Below are 27,653 nucleotides of genomic sequence, written 5' to 3'. Positions count from 1 at the left end.
AGATTCCACGACAGTACTCGCCTGGATCCAATCGGACTCATGCAAGTACAAAGTCTTCGTGGGAGTCAGAGTCACCGAGATTCAAGACTTAACCGAAGAGTTAACCGGAGAAACAGAGTGGCGCTACGTTGATACAAAACAGAACCCAGCTGACGTCATCACCCGGGGGATGCCCCTGGATGACCTCACCCGTCGCAATGTCTACAGTGACGGCCCAGCATTCCTAAAGCTCCCGGAAGGAGAGTGGCCCACGCCTATCCCGAGGGAAGCCAGTCAGGAGGAGGCTGAGAATAAGAAGCCTGTGTTCTGTGGATTGAGCACTGTTATCTCCGCAGACCCCAACACACTCCTGATGGGGCGGCTAGATCCCGCGTTACCCCAGACAATGTACCGGCCTGAAGAAGCGAACGGCCGACGAATGTGGAGGTACAGCCAAGTATTAGCCGACAAGTTTTGGAGCAGTTTCCTACTGCACTACCTACCGTCTCTACAGACCCGCCAGAAGTGGGTAAAGGAGAGAGACAATTTGACAGAAGGAACAGTCGTCATGATTATTGATCAATCACTGCCCAGAGCTATGTGGCCGGCCGGCCGCGTAAGCAAAGTGATCACCGGTGCCGACGGCAAGGTCCGAGCAGCTGAAGTGCTCGTCCAGGGTCGCACTTACACCCGTCCCGTGGCGAGGCTCATAGAACTGCCCCGACTCCCAGACACAATCGATGATGACCATGACCCTATAACCCTATGACTTTGTGAAGTTGACTGACCCCTACAGCAAACCCTTATGTGTAAATAGACAACGCGATTAATCTGTCTCTGCTTAACTGATTAGGTCTGGGACCAATCAGGGGGTGGCTGTTGTGAAGGGCCAGATTAAACCGAATATATATATTTATTATATATATATATTTAATTGTATTTGTATATTCTCTAATATTCCTTGATATCCCTTGCATATTCCTTGTACAATATGCATTGAATATCCATTCTAGCCTACTGAACATCCCATAATAGTCTCCATTCTACTATTGGTCGAGACCTTGGTGCCAGGCTGCCATACCCCCCAGACCCAGTTCAAACGTACCGCTCAACATGTACGAACAAGTCCTAGTTCCGCGTAGGAATCTGGCTACCGCACCACTAATGGGACTATTTGTTCATAGTGCGTATATATACTGCGCTACTAAAGTAGGACTTCCCTTTTCAGTCCAGTTTCTTACCCTCCAATAGAGTGACAGACGTAAAGCCTCCCCGCGACGCCACGTGTGGGAGTAAGGCCAAGTTCGGCCTACCATCGGTATTGAGACATCGTGTATATTAATATTTGAATAGTCATATTTGGCACTATATCGTCGAGTTGGACGTAGTCTATTAAGCTAATAATAGTCTGTTAATATATAGTGCTTCGTGCGGTGAGAATACTACCGTAGTCAGCACCCCATCGTTTCGGGCAGAAAACTGGCTGTTTATCCAGGATGATCGACCCCATGTGAGATTGCACCCGAGGAGCCCCAGAGCCGACGAGCGAGTGGACCTGTATACCGGATTATTCTACCGACGACAGCCCGCCTTCCCAGGCACGGATTATGCTTTGTATACGTTGATTATTCCATGGATAAAGACCCCCGACACTGCCGTGTGTTGGAACCCCCCCCCCCTGGAGAGGACGCAAGGTGAGGAGACGCTCTGCAAGACGAGGTCGCTTCACGTCTCTCCTCCGTGGACCGGAGGACGCCGGCCCACAAAGAGTCCATCTGCTTTCATCTGCGGTCCAAGGATCGCCGGCGCATTGAACGGCACTACAGTGGGTTCACCTGGGATACCCTTGGCCGGATGAGGCAGCCGGACTCTACCCCCCCCCCTTCCTACTCCTGTCGGCTTACAAGCGACCGGATTAACCCCCCCTAGTGTATCCAGTCTATAATCATTAAAGTATCATTGCTGTTATTCCTTAACTATTCCAGGTCGTATATGTACCACCTGCGCCTTCAGAGATTGGACATTCTCTATTGATATACCGACGAATACTCTTGCCATAAAAGTGCATACTAATTCCCATTCATAAATGTGATTGATTTGATTAAGTGCTTGCTCTACACACCATCGCTGTGTAGAAATAAAGACCTATTTCTAATTCGTACATTTGTGTTGGATCCGTTTCATCTACGTGACAGTGTTCATCATAATATATTTATGCCGAGTACTGGGTGGCCGAATATTAAGTACAAAGGTAGTGGTAGTAAGTATCATATCTAGTAATACAGTCAGGGAATTGTACCCCTCAGTTACACAAATACTATTAAATATATATCCATAAATAAATATATATATTCGGTTTAATCTGATCCTTCACAACAGCCGCCCCCTAATTAGTCCCACCTAATTAGCTAAGCAGAGACAGATTAACCGCACTGTCTACCACTCAAGGTCCGCTGTAAGGGTCAGTCAACTCACAAAGTCATGGGGTCATGGTCGTCATCGATAGTGTCTGGGAGTCTGGGCAATTCTATTAGCCTCGCCACGGGTCGTGTGTAAGTTCGCCCTTGGACGAGCACCTCGGCTGCTCGGACCTTGCCATCGGCACCGGTGATCACTTTGCTTACGCGGCCAGCCGGCCACATAGCTCTGGGTAGTGACTGGTCGATAATCATGACGACTGTTCCTTCTGTCAAATTGTCTCTCTCTTTTACCCACTTCTGGCGGGTCTGTAGAGACGGTAGGTAGTGGAGTAGAAAGCTGTTCCAAAACTTGTCAGCTAGTACTTGACTGTACCTCCACATTCTTCGGCCGTTCGCTTCTTCAGGCCTGTACATTGTCTGGGGTAGCGCGGGGTCCAGCCGCCCCATCAAGAGTGTGTTGGGGGTGACTGGGTCGACATCTGCTACATCACTGGAGACGTAGCCGAGGGGCTTGGAGTTCAATACTCCCTCGATCTCCGTGAGGACTGTCATTAGGACTTCTTCCGCCACAGTCTGGGCCCCAAGCACGGCGTACAGGGCTGTCTTTATAGAACGTACTTCTCGTTCCCAGGTTCCACCGAAGTGGGGTGCGTTCGGGGGATTAAACTGGAAGTCAATCTGGGATGGAGCGAGGTGGGTCTTAAGTTCTGGGCCCATAGCTTGGAAGCTCTCTCTCAGCTCTCTTTCTCCGCCTTTGAAGTTTGTCCCGTGATCAGACAACAATGTAGACGGTTTTCCTTTCCGTGATGTGAATCTTCGGAAGGCCATAAGGAATGAGTCTGTGCTCATGGTCGGAAGGAGTTCGATATGTATCGCTCTGGTGGTCATGCATTTGAATACAATACCCCACCGCTTCTCGGTTCCTCTTCCTTTCTTTATATACAACGGGCCAAAACAGTCCATGCCTGTGGAGTGGAATGGCTTGTCGCCGAGTCGGAGGCGACAGGGAGGTAGGTCAGCCATCCGGGGTATGCTGGGCTGCGCGCGCCACTTTCGGCAGTCTAGACAGGTTCGCTGGAAGCGTCGCACCGCTTCTCTTCCTTGAAGTATCCAATAGCGACGTCTGATCTCCGCGAAGACTCTCTCTGCTCCTGCGTGGTGTACATCCTCGTCGTATTTCTTTATGATCAGCTCTGTGACCTTGTGTCGGCTGTTCAAGACTATCGGGTACTTAACGTCATCCGGTAGATCGGGGGCTCTCCGCAGACGACCACCCACTCTGATGAGATTATGGGCGTCGCTCTCGGGTGCCAGGTGGAGCAATCTGCTGTCTGATGGGACGGGCTTTCCTCCCTGTAGACAGTCTAGCTCATCGGGGAACGAGTCTCTCTGGGCTCGTTGTAGTAGAAGAAGTTCTGCTTCTTCGTAGTCAGCTGCTGAAATGTCGGCAGTGGACTGAATCTCTGGGTGGTGCCGCAGAAATGTCCTTAGCTGCGCACTCTGTAGGGTAATGCAGTCATCTATGTTGGGGTCTGTGGAGGCGACTGTGCTCAGTCCACAGAACATAGGTTTCTTGTTCTCAGCCTCCTCTTTACTCGCTTCCCGTGGGGTGGGCGTAGGCCACTCTTCTTCCGGGAGCTTGAGGAAGTCTGGTCCGTCACTGTAGATGTTGCGACGGGTGAGGTCATCTAGGGACATTCCCCGGGTGATGACGTCAGCTGGGTTGTGTTTGGTGTCCACATACCGCCAGCTCGCTGCTTCTGTTAACTCTTGAATCTCAGTGACTCTGACTCCCACGAAGACCTTGTATCTGCATGAATCAGACTTGATCCATGTGAGTACTGTCGTGGAATCTGACCACAAGATTGTTCTGTGCACCGGAATGGTGAGTTCACGTTGGATTAACGTGGCTAGATGCGCTCCTGCTAGGGCTGCGCAGAGCTCTAGACGCGGGATAGATTGTTGCTTTCGTGGGGCTATTCTTGAGCGAGCCAGGATGAAAGCAGTGTGTATCTCTCCTCCCTTCTCTTGGGCACGCAAGTAGGCCACCGATCCATAGGCTACTTCGGAGGCGTCACTGAAGACGTGTAGATCCATCTTGCATGTCTCTGGCCTCACTGTGGGTGGGAAGTAGCTGCGGCGTATATTGACGCCTGGGAGTGAGCGGAGCTCCGTCTCCCACTCTCTCCATGTGGAGGCAAGGTGTGCGGGTATTGGGTCGTCCCAGCCCTGGTCCTTGTCCCATAGTGCTCGTACAATCATCTTTGCCCTGGTGGTGTAAGGTAGAATACATCCCAATGGGTCATATTGTCTGGCGAGTGTTCTGTACACACTCCGTCTGGTGGGCGGTGTGGCGATGTATGACGCCGTGGATGGCTGATACATCGGCGAGCGTTGGGGGAGAGACCTCCTAGGCGAGTCTCCTCTTGCGCCTCTCTGTGGGCTGGTACCGGCAGGGTACCATGGCCCGCTGGTCCAGGTGCTATTCCTCGGGGCTGGTCGTGCGTCATGCTCACCCGTGAATAGAGTCAGGGGTCTGTAGCGCAGCGCCGCGGGGGTATAGCCTGGGCTGTACTGGACCTCCTGGTCCGGTGGAGTACTGTGCTGTCGTCGGGCTTGGTTCTCCTCCTCTCCCTCTTCTTCTTCTATCAGGTCCTCTAGATCCTGTAGTCGTTTATTTAGCTTCTCCGCAGTGTATGCCGCTCCTTCCTTGTAGCTGGGTCTCGCTTGGACCGGTCTGGGAAGGGGGTCTGCGGGGGGTATAGGCTTGGTCTGTTGGTCAAGTTCAGGGTCGCTTGCTCGGTTAGGAGACGCTGCCCTTGACTGTTGTCTCAACGAGTTCCTTGAACCCCTGGCGGAGGGAGAGGGTGTTGCCCTGAGGCTCAGCCGCTCCATTAGCCGCGCCCGTAACTTGTCGCGCTCGGCTTGTAGTCTGTCGCGCTCGCCCTGTAGTCTGTCGCGCTCGGTTTCGCACTGGATGAGATCTGCTTCTCTTTGGGCACCGGCAGCGGCGCGCTGGGCGTCGGCCCGGTCTCTTGCCATATTCTCTTCCGTCTGAAGGCGTCTCATCTCCAGGCGTCTGCGCTCTTCTTCGCTCCGTTGCTGCGCTTGGAGTTGTTCGCGCTCGCTAAGCGTCTGTGCTTGGAGTCGATCGCGTTCACCCTGAAGTCGATCGCGTTCACCCTGAAGTCGATCGCGTTCACCCTGAAGTCGCTCGCGTTCGGTAGAGGTTGTCAGGCTGGCGAGGAACGCCTGTGATAGCATCCTCTCCGCTTCGCTGGGGGAAGACGGTTGTAGAGGTGAGCCGCTCCTGGCTGTACTCGTTGGGGAGTCCCGGAGCTCTATTTCCTCGGCGCTCTCCTCCTCTTCTTCCGTGCAGAGTTCTCTCTCTGTAGGGTTGTCTTCCTCCCGGGGCTGGTCGGGGACTACTTCTTCGGTATTGGCGGGGGGTAAAGGCATGTCAGCTCCCTCCTGGTCCCCACCGTGAGCTTGGTCAGTTACATTAGAACCCACTAGGGCCTCTGTGGTCGGGGTAACCTGTTCGTTAAGGTCAGACATAATTTTACTTTCTACTTTTACCGCGTTTACCGTTTGTCGAAGGCTAGGTAGTTGACTGACAGCGTAATCCTCTAAGTACTGAGGTGGCTGTCGTCTGCGCTGCGGGCGTTCTACGTTAGGAGGACCGTTTCGTGGAGTGTTCATCATAGGCCATTTCAATATTAATAACACTATATTAATATTACACTAGTTACCCTCCGGCTCGAAGGACCAATTGTAACTGAGGGGTACAATTCCCTGACTGTATTGATAAGTATGGTATCATTAAACCACTACCTGCTTCATGTACTTTAAATACTGGCCACACAGTACATGATGTAGATATGATGAACACTTTCCCACCTGATGAAACGAAGTCCACACAAATGTATAAATCGAATATTTTATATAGCAAAGGGTATATACAACGTTCACTTAATGACATTTATGATTTGAATGCACTTGTAAGGCAAATGAGTATTCGTAGGTAAATCAACATTGAATGTCCAATCTCTGGTTACGCAGGGAGCAAGTATACAACCTGGTTCTTTAGGGAACTATAGCGATGGTACTTAAATGATTATAGCTGGATACACTAAAGGGGGGTCCCGCTGGTTGTAAGTCAGTAGGGGGGGGGGGTTAGGAGAGCCGCTGGCGATATCCCATCTGGCCGACGATTTCTTGGGAGAATTCAGAGTGCTGAACACGGTGCCCACAGAACCTCGGTCCGCAGATGAATACAGCTGGGCCCTCTTGTAGACGGTAGCTGCCGGTCCACAACGAAGAGACGTGAGGCGACCTCACTCGGGGTAGAGCGCCGTCTCACCTGGACTCCTCTCGGGGGGGTAGTTCCAACACTCAGCAGTGTTGGCTGTTATCCATGGCATAATCAAAGCACCCAAAGCACGTAGATAATCCAAGCCGTGGAGGGCTCGCCGTCGTCCGGGTGAAGTAATCCAATGTACAGGTCCACTCGTCCTGGCCCAGAGCTCCTCGGATGCAAGCACCACACGTGGTCTGCTCAGCCTTATTAAGACTCTAGATAACGCCAGGAACGATGGGGGTACTGCTCACTTTATAACTCTAACCGAACGATGCACCATACATAATAGACTATTATTAACTTAATAGAAATACGTCCCACTCGACGGTATAGTGCCAAACTATGACAATTCAACTATTAATCCACACGATGTCTCAATGCCTATTCTGAGGCCAAGTAGGCCATACTGCACCACACGTGCGTCGTGGGTGAGGCTTCACGTCTGTTACTAGGTTGGAGGGTAAAGGACTAATGGACTAAAAGAAGTTCTACTTTACTTGCGCCATATATATATGCGCTGTGAACAAATAGTACCATTCGTATTTCGCCAGACGTATTCCTACGCGGAACCGGGCCTGTAACGACATGTTCGTTGGCACGATTGAACTTGAACCAAGGGGCTTGGCTGCTGGCGCCAGGTTCTCGTCCAATGGTAGAATGAAACTATTATGGGCTGTGGGTAGACTAAAGGGATATTCAGTGTATATGTACAAGGAATATACAGGGGATATCAAACGATATACAAATACTATTAAATATATATCCATAAATAAATATATATATTCGGTTTAATCTGATCCTTCACAACACTGACCATGAAAAAGCAATAAATGCTAAAAAAAATATATATATATAAAAATAAGACAGGAATTCCACTGTATGATGCCACACTGCCACTCATTGGCCACCAGAAGACTGATAAACAGGTACATTTTTATTCACAAAGCCATCATTGGTAAACTGTAGACAAAGAGGCCTGTTGGATCCTAGTGCGAAAAACTATGATTTGGTGTTCTGTGCCTTGCCTTTGACTATTTTGCTGCTATCTATTTCATACTTATTTTATGTCTACTATGCGCCTTGCCCACTGCGCCACTCAGCCGCCCGACATCCTCCCATTCCTAACTGCAACCATCAACTCCTCACTCAACTCGGGGGTGGTCCCCACCTCCCTAAAACAAACCAGAGTCACGCCCCTCATAAAAAAACCAACCCTGAACCCCACCGTCATAGGCAACTATCTGTCCTGTCTCTCTTCTCTCCTTCCTTTCTAAAACACTTGAACGTGCTGTATCCAACCAACTTACTGCTTATCTCTTACAGAATGACCTCCTAGACCCTAATCAGTCTGGCTTCCGGACTGGCCACTCCATAGAAACGGCCCTCATTGCGGTCACAGAGGCACTTCACTTAGCAAAAGCGAAAGGTCTCTCCTCTGTCCTGATTCTCCTAGATCTATCTGCAGCCTTCGACACAGTCAACCATCAGATCGTCCTTGCGGCCCTCACAGGAATGGGAGTGGCTGGCTCTGCGCTGACATGGCTGACATGGCTGACATCATACCTCAATGGCCACTCCTACCAAGTGTCATGGAGAGGGACCCTGTCGGCCCCCTGCGGACAAGTGTCCCCCAGGGCTCGGTCCTAGGACCCCTTCTCTTCTCCCTCTACACTAAATCACTGGGTAACATTATCACGTCTCATGGCTTCTCGTATCATTGTTATGCAGATGATACTCAACTCTTCCTCTCCTTCCCTCCCTCAGATATCCACGTCTCTGAGCGGATCTCCGCCTGGATGATGACCAACCACCTCAAACTGAACCGAAGCAAAACAGAATTGCTCCACCTGCCGGCCAAATCCTCCCCCCTGACCGACCTTTCCATCACAGTCGAGAATGCAGCTGTGACCGCGTCCCGACCGCCAAGAACCTTGGTGTTGTCCTCGACGACCAGTTGAACTTCTCTGCTCACATCGCAGCGACAACCAGAACCGGCAGATTCCTCCTGAGCAACGTCAGAAGGATCCGCCCCTTCCTGACAAAAGAAGCCACCAAACTCCTCGTCCAATCAACAGTCATCTCCCGCCTCGACTACTGCAACGCACTGCTCGCTGCCCTCCTGGCCACTGCCACCAAGCCTCTTCAACTCATTCAGAACGCAGCGGCCCGCCTGATTTCAAACCTACCGAGGTCGGCCCATGTCACCCCACTTCTTAGGGACCTGCACTGGCTCCCCATTGCTGCACGTATCCGCTTCTAGGCCCTCGACCTAGCATACCGTGCGGCAAAGGGAACCGCTCCCGCCTACCTCCGGTCAATGGTATAACTACACACCCTCATGCCCCATACGTTCTGCATCTTCTGGCCGCCTCAGACTCACTCCTATCCAACCTCCGGCAGGGTCATCAAAGCGAAGTCGCCTATTCTCAGTCCTTGCCCCACAATGGTGGAATGAACTACCCACCCCAGTTAGGACAGCCGAAACCCGTCCAATCTTTCACCGTCGACTATAGACGCACTTCTTCAACCATTATGACATTTATATAAAAAAAAAATATATATATATATCTAACCCTAACTAACCTTACTGTCATGCACAATTGTCAAAATAAAAGTGCGACGTTCATAGCAGCGGAAAACATTTATTTTGTACATTATCTAACGTTAACACGAACCTAAACTAACTTTAGGTTAGTTGTAACGTTAGATAATGTACAAAATAAACATTTTCCGCTGCTATAAACGTCGCACTTTTATTTTGACAACCTCAGAAAGGAAGTCATTATATATGCTTTACCATCCTGATCTATGTTAGCTCCGGTTAGCTCAGAGCGTCCGGTATAACAATACCAGCCATTGGATTACTGTTTTCTAAATTGGGGAGGCTTTTAATCGTCAAGGTAAGAGGATTTCAAGTCATGGTATCCATAAACTTCAATCGGTTCGAATCATTTGAATGAATGAGAATGTCAACAATCACGACGACACGTTGAAATCACTGGCTGCGCTCAGAGAGGAGTGGTTGGGCAAAAAAATAGTTCCAAGTATATTTGCTTATAAAACGTAATTGTCTAATTCAATTATTTTTTTATTTCTCCACGTGGTGAATACACAGGTCACAACATGTTTACATGAACGTTTTGGAGTTGTATTTGGAGTGTATTCTGCAATCTGTTAATAAACTTTTCAATCAATCAATCAAACTATACACTGTAAGGCTACGGCCCCGCCTCACTTCCAGTGATGAAGCTAAGCTATGCTAACGGAGCGACTGTTCCCTAAGCTAAATGCACGCACAGAGACAAAAAAGGTATGTATCTTCTTGTCTAACTCCAGGGAAGATGTTAAATAAGCTAATTTCCCAAAATGTTGGAGTTTTCCTTTAAGTTAGATGTCGTTTTGTCTCGTCTACTATATACATGTAGTACAATGCCAAAGCAGTAGGCGGCGATATAGTTCAAACATGAAGGCCATTTTCAACCAATCAGAAAGGTTGAATGAGACACTCCACGACCTGCTCAAAATCTCAAAAGCCACCATCTTTATACCTCGCATGAGCCATTTAGCCACATAGCATTTATTTTTCAGCAAGAAATAAAGTGCAATAAACAAAAACAAATACATTCACTGTGTGTTCTGCCTAATTTTTTTTTTATTATCTTTTCCCCCTCCTTTTTTTCCGATTTTTCTCCCATCCCACCGTTAGTCGTTATGCCAATTCCCAACCCCCTTCCTGGTTGTTGCGCACTTTCCCCTACTGTTGGTCCGAGAGGCCGGAGACTGACTGTCACATGCTTTCCTCCGACGCATGTGCAGCCAGCCGGCAGCCAGCCTGGCCGCGCAGATTCTCACCGGGAGAGTGTAACGTGTGGAAGGTCGCACTACCTCTCTCCAGATCCTACCCTTGCTGAGCAGGTGCCCCGACCGAACTGTAGGGGTTGCTGTCCACAACGCCCAGGACCCACCCACGGCTCCCCTCCCCCTAACTCAGCCAAACGAGTTAGTATAGCGATCAGCCCGAGCCAAGGCAATGCTGACTCTCCGGGAGTCGAGACCGCAGCCTCTCTGCCTCATTTGTTGATGATTTGTTGATGAAACAAAACTAACATCAACACAATTGACCACCAAGAGCGGAGTTTAGTCTCACAAAAAGATCGTCGCAGATCTTGTTAGCTTACGTGCTAACGTGATTGGGATATACCAGTATAACAGTATAGCATAGTGGCTAGCAGCGAAGTGTGTTAGCTTACGTGCTAACGTGATTGGATATGCTATTATGAGAGTATAGCATATAGCATTGTGGCTAGCAGCTTGGTAACTTTAATGCTAGCAGAATGAATGGATGTAAACTTTATTTAACAGATTGCAGAATGGGTACAATACAATACGGCTCAATACAAACAATTGTTAAGGGAATGCAGACTGTTGTAGCTTGGACTAGGCTCCTTATAACAATAACTTGACAACACATGGTAGCCGCAGCTACTTGGGACAGCTCTGCTGTAAACACTGGAAATAACCATGCAGGTCTCTACTGCGCATGGGCATTGGGCAGAACGGCTCCGTATCCGGCTCGCGCAGATTACATGGCACCATTGTCGGCGAGTTTCGCAGAGTTTCCAAAACGAAAACACCTTTTGAGCGTTCCCGCTAGGCGGCTAGGGGAACGCGTTTTCCTGCCAAAAACGGCGTTTCTTTTTAACTTGGACATGCAAACGTAATCATTCAGCAACAAAAACAAAAACAAAAACCGCAGTGTAACCATGGCCTAAATATCCACCAATGCCTATAGCTTAAGATCTTGCAGTCTTTACCTCTTAACATGCACCGGGCGTATACGACCCGGCGTGCCCGTGGGCGGAACGAACAAAGTCACGGCACTTTGCGAGCGTCTAGCAGCTCACGGCTGCATTTTTCACCGAACATATAAATTACAGAATTAAAGATATATTTGTTGCCGTTCGACCAAATCCGTGCCTCGGTTCTTGAGTTACTTGACGATATGTCAGGCAAGCAACTTTTTCAGATGACCACCCCGGACTCCGGAGGCTCCAGAACTGCTGGCAATAATGATTGGTCAGCGTTGTAGGCAATGAGTGTAGCTTTCCAATGATACCCCACATGGGGGGGGGGGTGCAAATACGGGATCTAGGTGAAAGTTGACGAGCGAAAACCAGAAGTGAAAAACATTTCGAATTAATGGCTGTGGACGAGGAAATGGAATTCTGGAGAGCTTTTCTTTTGGCACACGGTTTACCCGGATCTCTCTCAAAGAATCTTTATAAATAAATAATAATAAATGGATCCGTGGTGTTTTCCAGCTTCTACCCATTTCTTTTGGGGGGGGGGGGGTATTGTTCCACCCCCCCCCCCCTAGTTCAGCCAATCAGCACCACCGACCTTGTTTGAAACTCCTGGGGAAAAGCCCTGTAAAGACTAAATAAAATAACATTTAAAATAAAAAATTAAAATAAAAATTAAAAATATGAGGCCAGAGGAGGATCCAGGGTAGATCTCTCTTCTTCTACATGTCTGTATGAGGCCAGAGGAGGATCCAGGGTGGATCTCTCTTCTTCTACATGTCTGTATGAGGCCAGAGGAGGATCCAGGGTGGATCTCTCTTCTTCTACATGTCTATGAGGCCAGAGGAGGATCCAGGGTGGATCTCTCTTCTTCTACATGTGTGTATGAGGCCAGAGGAGGATCCAGGGTGGATCTCTCTTCTTCTACATGTCTGTATGAGGCCAGAGGAGGATCCAGGGTGGATCTCTCTTCTTCTACATGTCTGTATGAGGCCAGAGGAGGATCCAGGGATCCGCTCACCTTTCTGCAAAGGCTCTGATCTCCCACAGGTCCAGCTCCTCCTCTGTCACCCAGGACTCCAGGGCGATGGGTCCAGTGTGTTTAGCCGGCTCCTTCTTCTTGGGCCTCAAGGCGCTGGAGCGCAGGCCTTTCCTCTGGGGGGTGGGGGTCTCTGCTCCAGGGAGGGTCAAAGAAAGACATTACATGAGAGAGAGGACGGAGGAGTGGGGGTCTCTGCTCCAGGGAGGGTCAAATAAAGACATTACATGAGAGAGAGAGGACGGAGGAGTGGGGGTCTCTGCTCCAGGGAGGGTCAAATAAAGACATTACATGAGAGAGAGGACGGAGGAGTGGGGGTCTCTGCTCCAGGGAGGGTCAAATAAAGACATTACATGAGAGAGAGGACGGAGGAGTGGGGGTCTCTGCTCCAGGGAGGGTCAAATAAAGACATTACATGAGAGAGAGGACGGAGGAGTGGGGGTCTCTGCTCCAGGGGGGGTCAAATAAAGACATTACATGAGAGAGAGAGGACGGAGGAGTGGGGGTCTCTGCTCCAGGGAGGGTCAAATAAAGACATTACATGAGAGAGAGGACGGAGGAGTGGGGGTCTCTGCTCCAGGGAGGGTCAAATAAAGACACTATATGAGAGAGAGGACGGAGGAGTGGGGGTCTCTGCTCCAGGGGGGGTCAAATAAAGACATTACATGAGAGAGAGAGGACGGAGGAGTGGGGGTCTCTGCTCCAGGGGGGGGTCAAAGAAAGACATTACATGAGAGAGAAAGGACGGAGGAGTGGGGGTCTCTGCTCCAGGGGGGGTCAAAGAAAGACACTATATGAGAGAGAGGACGGAGGAGTGGGGGTCTCTGCTCCAGGGGGGGTCAAATAAAGACATTACATGAGAGAGAGAGGACGGAGGAGTGGGGGTCTCTGCTCCAGGGGGGGTCAAATAAAGACATTACATGAGAGAGAGGACGGAGGAGTGGGGGTCTCTGCTCCAGGGGGGGTCAAATAAAGACATTACATGAGAGAGAGGACGATGAAATCAACTCATTGATTAGTCTGCAAATTCTATGATTATTAGTCGACTAATAGTGTCTTTAGTGGAGGACAGCCCTAATGTCCTCAGAATCTGCCGCCCTGTGTCACCTTTAGGAGTGTCTAGGGCTGTACCGAGGGCTTAGAAGCCTCGATCATAATGTTTCTTTTTATTGTTTTTCACAATAAGCAAACAATCACAAACAACAAGACATAACAAAAACACAATCCCGGGCTGCATCATTAGTGTCACTAATATACTAAATATACTTTTCACATGCTGAGTTCTCAATTCTCTTACTTTCCCTATAGGTATGGTGAATATTCTTTACAACTATACATCATCCACTGGTTGTCGTAATTAACATATAAAAGTCCCATTTCTCCCAGTACTTCAAACCTTTCTCTTCCTGTAATCTGAGAATAAAAGTAAGTCTTTCCATTGTGTATATTTCACCTATAATGGCCAACCATTTTTCTTTTGTTGGAGGTTCTTGTTGATACCAGAGACGCGTGATCGCTTTCTTACTTGCTGCTAATTTTTTTTTTTATCAAATATCTGTCTCCTCCTACCAATTCCTCAGGTAAATTACCCAGGTACAAATAGGAGAAGGTATTTTTAATCTTTTTTTTGTTGTGTCTATTCAATCTGTTTAAACCAATGGGGGTTTTCTTCACAGTTGCAGTTAAAGATTAGGCTACACTAATATTATAATATTATACTATAAGACGTCACCATCACTTTCATACCAACCGTGCCCTTATTGGATTATTTATGTTGACGAAACTGATGAGTTATATTCATTAAAGAAAGATGATTTAATAAAAGAAAAAGTCTAATTTAATTAGATTAATCACTTTATTCAAATTGAGGATTCAGTATATAAAAAAAAAAAAAAAAAAAAGTATATATATATTTTTTTTTGTAATATTTTTTTTTTAATAGTGTGACGACCCCCACTCTACCTGCAAATGGGGAGTCTTCTGACTCAAAGAGCAGGGTGGAGTGGGTAGGTCGTTACCCCAATTCGAATCACCTGTGCAGTGCAGAGAGCTGCCTGCACACACAGTATATATGTTTCCCTGTCTAACCCTTCTGTCTGCTTGTCCCATCTGCTTTCCCCATCAAACAGGACAGGTTGTATCAGCCACCAAGTGAACCAACTTGGCATCCTCTGTCCATTCTGTTATGCACATTTGTTGTTTAATTCGATTATTTGTTTAGATAGGATTAAATAAATTCTTTGTTAAATTGTTATCACGTGTGTCGACTCCCTTTATATGATAACCTCTGGTTCGTCATAAATAGACATTCGAAGCTTCGTTCGAATACTTCAATCGAAGCTTCAAATGTTAAAAAATTACATGATTCGGTACAGCCCTAGGAGTGTCTCTGTTGCCAAGGGGACAGATGATCTTCCTGATGCAGTACTCGGAGCGTTACCTTTAGGAGTGTCTCTGTTGCCAAGGGGACAAATGATCTTCCTGATGCAGTACTCGGAGCGGATACCATACGGACCCACGTCTCTCCGTTTGATGATCTCCGTGGTGATGACGTCCGTCTCTGTGGTTTCTGTGGACGAGACCGGCTCCACATCTCAGTATATTTGAAGTATTAAAAACACAGATCTAATGGTCTCTGCTGACTGAGTGCTCGCGGTCATACGATTCAAACAAAGCGTCCACACAAACACGCTGGATTGGCAACTTTTATATTTGATATATTCCGCCAATGTGCAATATCTTTTTCTCTACTGTACGATGTTTTGCAATGCTGTTTAAATTTTGTACTTGTTTCAACGTAAACTGTATTTTGAGGGGCGCCCCAGTGGCGAACCACATAGCGCGCTCAGCCGCGACACGGCCGACCCGGGTGCCTGTAGCTGTTCCGCAACCGTTCCTATTTCCGATGTAGGCCTGATTGGCCCCGACAGGCACGTGACCCGCCGCGGCCACGCCCCGTGGCAGCCCTGCGACGCGGCAACGAGGCTGCTGTGGTTCACAGGCGCTTTCCGCCTTCAACACCGCCCGCAGCATTAGGAAGGAGTTCGCGGCGCCTTTCACATCGCAGTCATCAGTCATAATAATATCATCAGTCATCTCTAATAATATTAATCACTGTTCAATGTACTAATATACAATACGGCTCACTTTTCCCACTTCAATGACAGAGCCGCTGTTTAATAATATTGTCGCGGCGGAGCTCCGTCGCGGCAGCATTATGTATCAGTAATCCCCCCTTTTTTACAATCGACAAACTAGCTCAATTGGTAATGCTGCTTGGCTGTGGATCCTATGGTCCTAAGTTCGATTCCCTTAAGTTTTTTTTTTTTTTTTTTTTAACGTGCATTGCACTATAGCGTATTGTATATTGTATGGTACAGTAACGGTCTCTGGAGCGCAACAGTAAGAAGCATTTGCACTGCAACGCATACACCTTACTGTAAATTGTACCATACAATATACAATATACAATACGCTATAGTGCAATGCACGTTTAAAAAAAAAAAAAAAAACTTAAGGGAATCGAACTTAGGACCATAGGATCCACAGCCAAGCAGCGTTACCAATTGAGCTAGTTTGTCGATTGTAAAAAAGGGGGGATTACTGCTACATAATGCTGCCGCGACGGAGCTCCGCCGCGACAATATTATTAAACAGCGGCTCTGTCATTGAAGTGGGAAAAGTGAGCCGTATTGTATATTAGTACATTGAACAGTGATTAATATTATTAGAGATGACTGATGATATTATTATGACTGATGACTGCGATGTGAAAGGCGCCGCGAACTCCTTCCTAATGCTGCGGGCGGCGTTGAAGGCGGAAAGCGCCGGTGAACCACAGCAGCCTCGTTGCCGCGTCGCGGGGCTGCCACGGGGCGTGGCCGCGGCGGGTCACGTGCCTGTCGGGGCCAATCAGGCCTACCCCGGAAATAGGAACGGTTGCGGAACAGCTACAGGCGACCCGGGTTCGACTCCCTACTGGACTGCCCAGTAGCAATAAAGCAATAAAACGCCAAAAAAATAAATCTTTAAAACTGTATTTTGGTATTTATTTTGGATATACTTGTGAATAAGTGCATGTGTACCAGAGGGTATGTGTAGGTACATGTGTGGTGTGGTAGTGAGTATGGGTAATGTATGTACTGTACGATAGTGTGTGTATGGTTCAGGGCTGACCCCGACTAGTTCAATAGTCGACTAATCGATCGAAAGGAGCCGTAGTCGACTGCCAACCTTAGTCGAATGCAAACTTTTTTTTAAATAATAATATATATATATAAGGGCGGCTAAGTGGCGCAGTGGGCAAGGCGCTCGCCACTAGTGCAGGAGATGCTGGGTTCGAGCCCAGCTCTCGGCATTGCTACCATCTTGGCTGGTCGTTCACACTAACACAATTGGCAGTGTTAGGGGTGGGAAAGCTGGTGGGTGGGTCCTGGTCGTTGTAAACAGCGACTCCTACAGCTCGGTCGGGGCGCCTGCTCAGCGAGGAAAGGATCTAAGGGGGGTAGTGTGAGAGTCCGCGCTGCCAGGTGAAAAGAAGCGGTGGGCTGGCTACACATGTGTCGGAGGAAGCATAATAGCCTCCACTCTCCCAGACCGACCGTAGGGGGTAGGTGTGCAGCGACCAGGAATGGGATTGGGAATTGGCATAACGACTAACATTGGGATGGGAGAAAAACGGAGGGAAAAGGAGGGGGGAAAAGATAAAAAAATTATAATAATATATATATATTTATTTTTGTATCATTCTTTCCAAAAGCAAAGAGGCCTAGAAGCGTGGCTAACACTAATGGCGCGCATACCAGCGAGGCTAACTGCCTAAGAAAACAGGCACAGAGGCACTGAAAGAGGATTTCACTCGTCTAATGAACACACTAGACTAGACAAATATCAAGATGTATCCATCAGTGGACCAATTGCATGCTTTCGCAGAGGACAAGAAGCCTTCAGTCGACTCCTTAAATTTAGGCCAATCAAAGTCAACTATACAAATCCTTAGTCGGGGACAGGCCTAGTGTGGGTACATGGATGTGTTGTGTGTGTATGTACAGTAGGTATACTTTTTTAGGTGCTGCATGAACAAATTCGATTGTACTGTGTTGTGCAAATGACAATAAAGTTTCTACTTCTACTTACAACTCAGCACAACTCAACTACTTTTCAACACAGACAGGCACAGACGGCAAGGAGGGAGAAGGATGGACGGCCCAGTGGCCTCTCACCTTTACGAGTTGTCCCCACAGCAGCGGAGGGCTTGACAGCCATGTCGTCCCACCTCAGACACGCCCACAGGAGCCTCAGCATCAGACTGACCCCGGCCAGGGACCTCACGGTCTGAAGACGGTACCTGGAAGAGACACGCCACACTTAGATACCAGAACGATGGAAGGAACAACTATACTGATATTCAGCAAAACACTGAACATCTTAAAAGGAACACGCCAACATTTGGGGAAATTAGCTTAGCGTCTTCTCCAGAGAGACAAGAAGATAGATACCAGTTTCCTCTCTGTGTGCGTTCGGTAGAGAGCTATCTGGCTGCATGTTAGCCTAGCTTAGCACAATGATTGGAAGCGGACATGACCGGTTAGCCTAGGCATTGTCCAACTAACACCTCTCCCGAAAGCTAACCGTTAATGTCCGCTTCCATTCATTGTGCTAAGCTAACATGCAGCCAGATAGCTTTCTACTGAACGCACAGAGAGGAAACTGGTATCTATCTTCTTGTCTCTCTGGAGAAGACGATAAGCTAATTTCCCCAAATGTTGGCATGTTCCTTTAATGGGGTAGGAGTTACATTTCATAGGGATAAGATAAGATATTATTTATTGATCCCCTTGGGGAAATTTAGGGCGTCATAGCAGCATGGAGGAGGGGGGATGGGAGGTACAGGTATGGGCAGGGTAATAGAAGAAAAACATGAATATAGGCAATAAACTTAACTTAACACTATGGGTGCCATGGGTTAAATTCATTATATACCATAGGTTGCCGGCTCTATTTGTCTATGGAGAAGTACCCCTTCTTTGCATGGCTATAACTTTTTAAATTCTATTGCTACATTGCCATTATTAGGGCCCATTCAAAGTCCTATATATATTGTTCATTGTGTAGCAACGTTAAACTTTTTCATTCACATATTCATAGTAAAGTATGGTCTAATGTATAAGTATGTTTTCATCTCTTTCTGCAGCTTTCTCCAGAACGTGATCTATAGCCCCAAATGCATTATATTGATGATGAAATACAGTTTGATGGCAATCGGGGCGATATAAAAAATTTCAATTGGACGTACTTCTAGAATGATCTACGTATGATCTAATGATGACCGGATGGGCGGGGGATCGTTTATAATTCCGTGGGCAGCGTTAGATGATTCATCCAGAGTGGGTCATATGTTCATCATAACAGTTTATATGGAACACGTTAAAAAATAACGCTGAATCTCACCGGATCTTCCTCGCGCCGTTGGACGATCAGCGTGGTGTAGACCGTTTTCGATTATGGGATGTTTATCCTGATGAACCATTTCCAGCTTGTATAATACTATATACGTCCAAATCATGTTGTTTATCGAGTTATTGGCAATGGATCGCTATTATATTGTGACGAGCGAGTGCCGGCAGCCAAACCGAGTGCCCGGAAGTAATATGGCCGACCAGCACAACCTCCATAGCACTTCCTGTTTGGCGATTGCACCGATCGGCCACCAGATGGCGCTCCTGAACCGCCAGAGAGCTCAGTGGGTCCTCCTGGTGGATCTCAGGCCAGCGGAGGGGAAATATGAATCCGATCGCAGATTTTTGAAATATTGATATTAAAGACGCTGTACAGCGTCCTTCGGCAACTTGAGCATGGCCGGGAATGACGCTGTAAAGCGTTTCCCGGCAGTCAAAGTGTTAATTTAAACTGAATATAAAAACGTGAGAAAAATAAACAGTGTAAACAAGGTGCAGATGAGGGCCTGTATGCTCTATCGGTTATAAAATACGTTATCTCAGTATTATGTTATTCTATCGTACTCTACTAGTTACGCTGCTGGCCAGTATGACTTACTTACCATACTGTCTTTACACCTGTATCACTGTACATATTATAATTAGGGATGTTCGATATTGGCTTTTTTACCGATACCATATACCGCTATTGTCCAACTCTTAATTTCCGATACTGATATCAACCGATACCGATATATGCAGGGTTCCCCCCCCCCCCCCAAAAAACGGAATAATTTCAGGTAATTAGAGAAGCCGAATCCCAATTTAACCTCGCCAATTCTCCCTTCAATTCTCCCCTCCCCTGTCTCGAACGTTGCTAGACTATGCCTCCCACTGGTCGGCTGCAGTGAGGACCAAGCCGTGCATCACGTGTCCCCTCCGGTACACGAGGAGGCAGCTGTCGCATCTTTTCACCTGAACAGCGTGATCTCCTCTAACGCAGGAGACGCTGGGTTCGAGCCCAGCTCTCGGCGTTGCTACCGGCTGGCCGGTCGTTCATACTAACACAATTGGCAGTATTAGGGGTGGGAAAGCCGGTGGGTGGGGATCGGACGTTGTGGACAGCGACTCCTACAGGTCGGTTTGGTGACGCCAGTGCGACGGAAGCAGGAAGTGACGGGGGCAGCGTGAGCCTCCCACGCGTTACTCCTCGCCACTGAGAGTTCGAGCTGCTGCGGTGAAAAGATGCGACAGGCTGCCTCCTCGTGTACCGGAGGGGACACGTGATGCAAGGCTTCGGTCCTCACTACAACCGACCAGTGGGCGGCATAGTCTAGCAACGTTCAAGACAGGGGAGGGAAGAATTGGATATGGGAAATTGGGATGAGAGAAAAATAGAATGGGGAGAAAAAGTGGATCAAAAAAGAAAATAGGAGGAGAGAAAGTGGATAAAAAAAAATATTATTATTATTCTCAATTCACAAATGATCACGAGGGTCAAATCGTCACCACAAACCACTTCACACCACCAACCTCCACGTGATGCCGAAGGTGGGCCTGGGAGACGGGTAGGGCCATATGTCCAGGGCCGGCTTGGCGTTGTAGTTGAAGATGGGCACCTCCCGGATGCCGCCCCTCCTCGCCAGCTTCTTCAGGTCGTCGTTGGGCAGGACGAAGATGCTCTTCTTGCTGCTCTTGGTGACGAACTTACGGTAGGAGGGCAGCGCCGTGCCGGAGCGCGCCTTCTTGGACTTGGAGAACCGGAGCAGCTTCACCTGGTAACTGGTGGAATACTGCTTGCTGAGCGTCATGGCGGCGGTCAGAGACGAACCGCAGGGGCCCGTCTTGGTGTCCGCGACCGTCGCCGTGATGACCGTCTTGGTCTTCCGGGAGATGACGGCCCTGGTTTTTTTGGTGGCGGTTGCGAGGGTGGCGACCGCACTGTTCTCGGCGGTAGACACCGCGCCCGGCTTATTACCGGACACCTCCTGCACCGTCCGAGACTCTGTGGACACTGTGGTGGTGGTGGTCGTCAACCGAGTGACAGACTTCAGACCTCCACCGCTACCGCTGCTGTTCTCTGTGGTGTCATTGCGAAGGCCGGAGGATGGAAGCTTACCGGATGCAATCTCCCCGGTCTCCATGGGCACTTCCTGGTTCTTATTTGTGGCCGTGGCGATGCCGCTGCCCCCCGTCGAGTCTCCCTTCTCCACCACGTGGTTTTCTAACCGGGGGACTTTTATGGGGGGTGCGTGGTCCGAGTCGGACATGGCGCCTTGGGAGAGGCTCCCGTTCATCAGAGACTTCACAGGCTCCTTCTGGAGAGCCGCTTGTCCCGCCGGGTCAGAGTCGACCTTCGAGTCTTTCCCGTTCACCTGCACTGGGCAGGTGTTGTTGCTCTGATCCACCTCCACGCCGTCCAGACGCTGTCCCCCGTCCTCCTCCGTCTCCTCGTACCCGCGCTTCTTACCGTTCTCCGCCGTCCGCGTCACCTCCGCTTTCGGAGGTTTGTCCGTACTTACTACCGCGTCCGATGCTGCCGAGCGCATTTTACTACCGAAGTCTACGTTTGTTTGGGAACCTCCGTTCAGCTCTTTATGGGGCGAGACCTCCCCCCCGCTACCCTCTGTCCGCGTGCCCGTGGATTCCACGGAACCCAATCTGACGTCCAGATTATCCGTCTCTCCCGAGGTCCGACTTTGCTCCTCGTCAAAGTCCAGCTTTTTGACCGGCCAGTCTCTGGCCGCCGGTCCCGCCTGCCTCTCCTCCTCCTCCACCGCAGAGCTCTCGCTCTTCACCGCCGAAGGGGCGGGCCTCGAGCCGGCGAGCTTGGACTGGAGCTTGAGCTTCTCCAGCCTCTGCTTCTCGTCCAGCGTGAACTGTTTGACCCGGCGCTCGAGAAGCCCGTCCAGCTTGGAGGGCTTCACCTTCTTCTTGTAGGCGGTCCTCAGCTGGAAGCCCTCGCTGACGTTCACCACGTCGTAGTTGAAGGGTCTGGATGCCGGGTCCTCCTCCTTGGGCTCCTCCGCTCCTTCCATAGGTTCCTCCTTCACGGGCTGGCCAGCAGGCGATGTGGGGTTCCTCCTTTCGTCAGCGTTGTCTGAGAGATAAAGAGATGGGAGAGAGGAATCAACAGATAATAGGAACAGAAATGCTGAGATAATTAGGGCTGTACCGAATGTAATTTTTTAACATTCGAAGCTTCTGTTGAAGTATTCGAACGAAGCTTTGAATGTCTGTCGTCATATTTTATGACGTAATCCAATTTCTTTTTCCAAATCCGATTATTATTAAATCAACTTTCTTTAATGAATATAACTCATCAGTTTCTAGGGCTGTCTTAAATACTTTGAAGCTTCGAATCTTCGTTCGATGGCACAAGCTTCGAACAAAAAAAAAATCTGAGTTTAAAATAAATTACATTTTTTGTTTTTTTTTGCCTCCAAAATCTTGCGAAAGTAAGCGGCGCCTCGACTCCACCTCTCTACAACAAGCACGTGGAGATTATCTGTGTTGAAAACAACAAGGACATGTGCAGCAGACATGTCGACGAAGAAGCGTAGCAATGCCGTTTGTTATTTAAGACTGTCGGACAGATTTGTATTCATTGTGCTGCTTTTTTAAAGTGTCCCGACCCATATACAAATATGTCTTAATAAAACGTGCTTAATTAAGTCGAATTCTGCCTTTGTCTCTATCAACTACATATAAATATTTATATAATTGTTTGCTTGATAGACGAAGGTTGCAACATAATTATGTAATGTCATGTCGTTGGCTGCGAGAGCAGCCCCACTGCACCCAGGCAGCGCAGCCGAGTGAAACCTTGTTGGCTGCGTCACAGTCACGAAAGGGGCCACTTAATTAATTAATCCAATCCACTTTATTTATAGAGCACATTTAAAAACAACAACGTTTACCAAAGTGATGTACAAGTCCCACAACATAAGATTAAAAAAAAAAAAAAAAAATTGAAGCTTCGAATTAAAATCGAAGCTCGGCCCTGAAGCTTCGATTGCCAAAAAAAGCTTCGACGGTCAGCCCTATCAGTTTCGTCAACATAAATAATACGATAAGGGCACGGTTGGTACGAAAGTGATGGTGACGCCTTGATGGAGCGCCAAGTGCCAAGCGGATGCAGATATTTTTATGACGAGTCATATACTATAATAGTATAATACCATAATATTAGTGTAGTCTAATCTTTATCTGCAACTGTGAAGAAAAACGCCATTGGCTTAAACAGAATGAATATACATAACAGAATATATATATATAAAAATGTATTTATTTTTATTAAAAATAAAAAATTCGGGGGAGCTCCCGTAGCTCACCGCATATCTCGGCGCTATTTCTGCGTCGGGGAAAACCGTGCTCGTCACGGATCTGGGGGACACGAGTTCGATTCCCGGACCCGCCGTCATTTCTCAGAATGTCTTCCCCTGCTCTACATCCCATTTCAACCTGTTTCTGTCGGTCATGCTTGACCAGAAAAGCGATAAACGCTAAAAAATAAAGTTTAAAAAAAAAATTAAATAAAAAATTCGAATGTCAACATTATGAACGAAGCTTTGAAGCTTCGAACTATTCGGTACATCCCTAGAGATAATAGAAACTATTGAGAACTATTCCGAGTACAGGAATAAAAAGACCATTACTGGATCATTATACTGAAGTCGTCTCATGTGCCCCGCGGGCTGTTTGTGTTTTCCTTCGGTCATGACATGCTTTATCAGGGGGGGGGGGGGGGGGGTGTCTTGGATGGGGATGTGTGGGGTGTTTGGGGGACTGGCTGTTCCGGGGAGGATTCACATGCCTTCGAGCAACACTGTGCTTATTGTACTTATTTTACAAGTAGTGTTGCTCACATGCTTTCGAGCAACACTGTATTTATTTTATGCCTATTCTTATGTCTGCACTTTCTACATTGCACTACATTTATTGTCTTTTATACCTATTCTTATGTCTGCACTTTATGCATTTCTTTTATTCTGTCAACTGTATGCTAATTTTATGTTTTATGTTAATCTTATGCCATTTGCTGTGAAACACTGAGCTGCAATCCATGTATGAAAGGTGCTATATAAATAAAGTTATTATTATTACTATTATTATTATTATTATTATTATTATTATTATTATTATTATTATTATTATTATTATTATTATTATTATTATTATGTACGTTTTATTTTTTTTACCTTCTCTTTCTCCTATTTTTCTCTGATTTTCTCCCTGTCCCAATTTAGTCATTGTGCCAATTCCCCCCCTCCCCTACCTGGTTGTTGTACGCATGTTCTCCCACGAGTCAGTACAAGGGTGTCCTGATGTCGAACGCACGCTTCCTCCGAGACGTGCGCCGTCAAGCCAGTGACGCTTTTTTCACTTGGCAGCGAGGACTCTCATTGGTGGAGTGTAACGCGTGGGAGGGCACGCTATCTCCACCAAGTCCTGCCCCGCTGAGCAAGCGCCGAGACCTGACCTGTAGGAGTCGCTGTCCACAACGTCCGATCCCCACCCACCAGCTTCCCACCCCCTAATACTGCCAATTGTATTAGTATGAACGACCAGCCAAGCTGGTAGCAACGCCGAGAGCTGGGCTTGAACCCAGCATCTCCTGCATTGGTGACGAGCGCAATCTCCGCTACGCCACCTGACCGCCAATTTTATGTATGAGTTTGACTGAAAATGTACAGTATATGAATCGGACAATAAAAAAGAGATTTGAAGAAAGACATCAATAAATCACAAGAAGCTACCTTTCTCTTCCGTGGCAGAATCAGCTGTTGGGCTAATGTTGGGTTCAACCTCCATCATTTCACAAGTTTTATCCTCCTCCTCCTCCTCCTCCTCCTCGTCTTTCTTGCCCTCTAGGATCTGGTCCGCTGTGTCCCCAGCCGGTCCCAACCCCGGGATCTGGTCCGCTGCGTCCCCAGCCGGTCCCTCCTCTGGGATCTGGTCTGCTGCGTCCCCAGCCGGTCCCTCCTCTGGGATCTGGTCTGCTGCGTCCCCAGCCAGTCCCTCCTCTGGGATCTGGTCTGCTGCGTCCCCAGCCGGTCCCTCCTCTGGGATCTGGTCTGCTGCGTCCCCAGCCGGTCCCTCCTCTGGGATCTGGTCTGCTGCGTCCCCAGCCAGTCCCACCTCTGAGGACGAGCTCTGAGACAACGTGGTGCCGGACGTCTGCTCTCGGCCTTCATCCTTAGTGCCCGTCGTCTCCGTTTCCATCAAGTCTTTCCTCTTGTTGGGGCTGGAGGCTGCGCTCTCTTTGCCCATTGCACTTGCTGTAAACAGAATGTATAAGATAAGATATGTCTGATCCTTAAAACAAAATGTCACTTTAAAAAATAGAAAGTCACTGTATAGCATAGTTTAGATACATTGAGTTAAAATTGTAAATTGTATATTGTATAGTTAGTAGTGTATATAGGAACCAGTTTCTCAGGAACTTAGCATGTATTTTTCTTTTTTTCTTTTTTTTATCTTGTGTCTTACCTATTTAATTTTTTCTATGCCTATTTTTATTATTGTATTTTGCACAATCGATGCGGGCATGACCACCCGCATTTCACTGTATGCCCTGTATGTGACAAATAAACCTCTTTCTTGATTCTCTCTTGGGAAAAATCAGGCATCATAGCAGCATGGGGGAGGGGGGGTAGTAGAAGTAGGATTCAGAAAAATTTGATCATGGATGAACAAAACTTTCAATGTGAATGGTTGATTTGAATTTCAAGACATTTTTGAGCACCTTGTTAAAAAAAAACAATATACTCGTTATCACCATACATAACGCTTATATTGAAACACGTTGACATTAGGCCCGTTCTTTCAACCTAAAAGTGCACTTTCTTCAACCTCGAACCTAAATTCCTTAGCAACCCGTGTTACCAAGTAAACAAACGTGTTACCAAGTAAACAAATCACGGAACGATAGCCAGTTAGGCTGCACCAGCCTAGTACTACTAACGTTAGCTCCCAGAACGATAGCCAGTTAGCCCGCACCAGCCTAGTACTACTAACATTAGCTCCCAGAACGATAGCCAGTTAGCCCGCACCAGCCTAGTACTACTAACGTTAGCTGCCAGAACGATAGCCAGTTAGCCTGCACCAGCCTAGTACTACTAACGTTAGCTCCCATAACGATAGCCACTGCCAGTTAGCCCGCACCAGCCTAGTACTACTAACGTTAGCTCCTAGAACGATAGCCACTGCCAGTTAGCCCGCACCAGCCAGCCCGCACCGGCCTAGTACTACTAACGTTAGCTCCCAGAACGATAGCCACGTAACCCTCTGCTGGCGCGTGCTGTGCACTACAATCAACTCCGTGTCAGTGTAATAGCAGTCTGTGACGTCACGGTATTGAGAATCATACCGGCGGGATTTCAAAATATCCTGGTATACCGTAATACCGTCATACCGCCCAAGCCTAGTTCCTATACACGCTATATTAAAAAATTCAAATGCATATGCTCGGTATACATTATGCTCCATCATGCGTGAAGGAAAGGGGGGGGTGGTTTATGATTCCTCGATTGTCAGTAACGGCTTTCTTTAGTACAACATCATACGTTGATCAGATGGATTGCAATGAAATAAATGCACAATCGAGCTGGAATTAACATTAGATTCCTCTTACCTGTGGCCGATGAGTCTGGAGAAAAAAAATTCCAATTATTTGATTTAGATCTGCTAGATCCATTTTCCCTTTGTACGATGCAATAAACGCCAAAAGCATATTGATTCTTGCGTCTCGAAAGCGATCCAATGCACTTGAGGTGTTTGTCTGACTCTGGATCCATGTAACAAGATAGCTCTGCCGGAACTTTTTCCCCGATGCACAGAGCGCCACATCCGGTTTAGAGTGGAGTGCAACTCGCCCGAAATCCACCAGGCCGCGGTATTGAGGCATTGCAATATCAGACAGAGTCCAGCTGGATCCCGGAGCTTTCCTGGATGAATTATGAATGCCAATAGCGAATAAAGGAAATAACGATCATAAAAACGAGTAAACTCGTTGTTGGCGTTATTAGATTGGCGGGCAATAACGAGTAAACTCGTTTTTGCCGCAGGATTTGTTAAGGACCTTGTGCGAACCCCGTCTGCCGCTCCCCCCCCTGCCCTCCACTGATGCATTCATCCGACTCATAGTGCTGTTTTCTATGGTTCTACTTCTAGAGAATGAATGAATGAATGAATGAATGAATGAATGAATGAATGAAAACTTTATTAACAGATTGCAGAATGGGTACAGTACAGTACAGCTCAATACATACAATTGTTAAGGGGATGCAGACCAGAGAAAGACTTTCGTCTTGTTTACATCAGGGTCCCCCATTTTCAATTCATCGTAACATATATGACATACATGACATACAGATAGACAGTACTGCTCCATCTATACATTTCCGAAGACCATGTCCTTCAGTGAATGGCTCAGCAGAGTCCTGCCCGTCCCTGTGTGATCTGAGTCACCTTCTGCCCCATACTCTTGCAGACTCTAGGGGTATTTCTCCTGTATTTGTTGTAGCTTTTTTGGTGTATAATAAAACACAAGATACTTGTGCCCTAATGATGAGGATAAGCGCTTACTGAAAGTGTCTTATGTACGAGTTTGAC

The 27,653-nt window shown here is 47.8% G+C and overlaps 1 protein-coding gene across 1 annotated transcript in view; it reads right to left on the bottom strand.

Annotated features, from left to right (window-relative positions):
* Window positions 1-27,653, bottom strand: part of bptf (bromodomain PHD finger transcription factor) — a 152,842-nt gene that overhangs the window by 56,332 nt on the left and 68,857 nt on the right. Inside the window, exons 12-16 of the mRNA XM_084329267.1 lie at window positions 24,797-25,318; window positions 20,571-22,137; window positions 17,823-17,947; window positions 15,041-15,169; window positions 12,583-12,733 (exon numbers count right to left, since the gene is read on the bottom strand). Coding sequence (XP_084185393.1) covers window positions 12,583-12,733; window positions 15,041-15,169; window positions 17,823-17,947; window positions 20,571-22,137; window positions 24,797-25,318 — 2,494 coding nt within the window. The remainder of the gene's footprint in view (window positions 1-12,582; window positions 12,734-15,040; window positions 15,170-17,822; window positions 17,948-20,570; window positions 22,138-24,796; window positions 25,319-27,653) is intronic.

The sequence above is a fragment of the Notolepis coatsorum genome (genome assembly GCF_963971535.1).
Source record: "Notolepis coatsorum genome assembly, chromosome: 14".
NCBI lineage: Eukaryota > Metazoa > Chordata > Actinopteri > Aulopiformes > Paralepididae > Notolepis > Notolepis coatsorum.
This window is presented reverse-complemented; position numbering and strand designations above follow the sequence as displayed.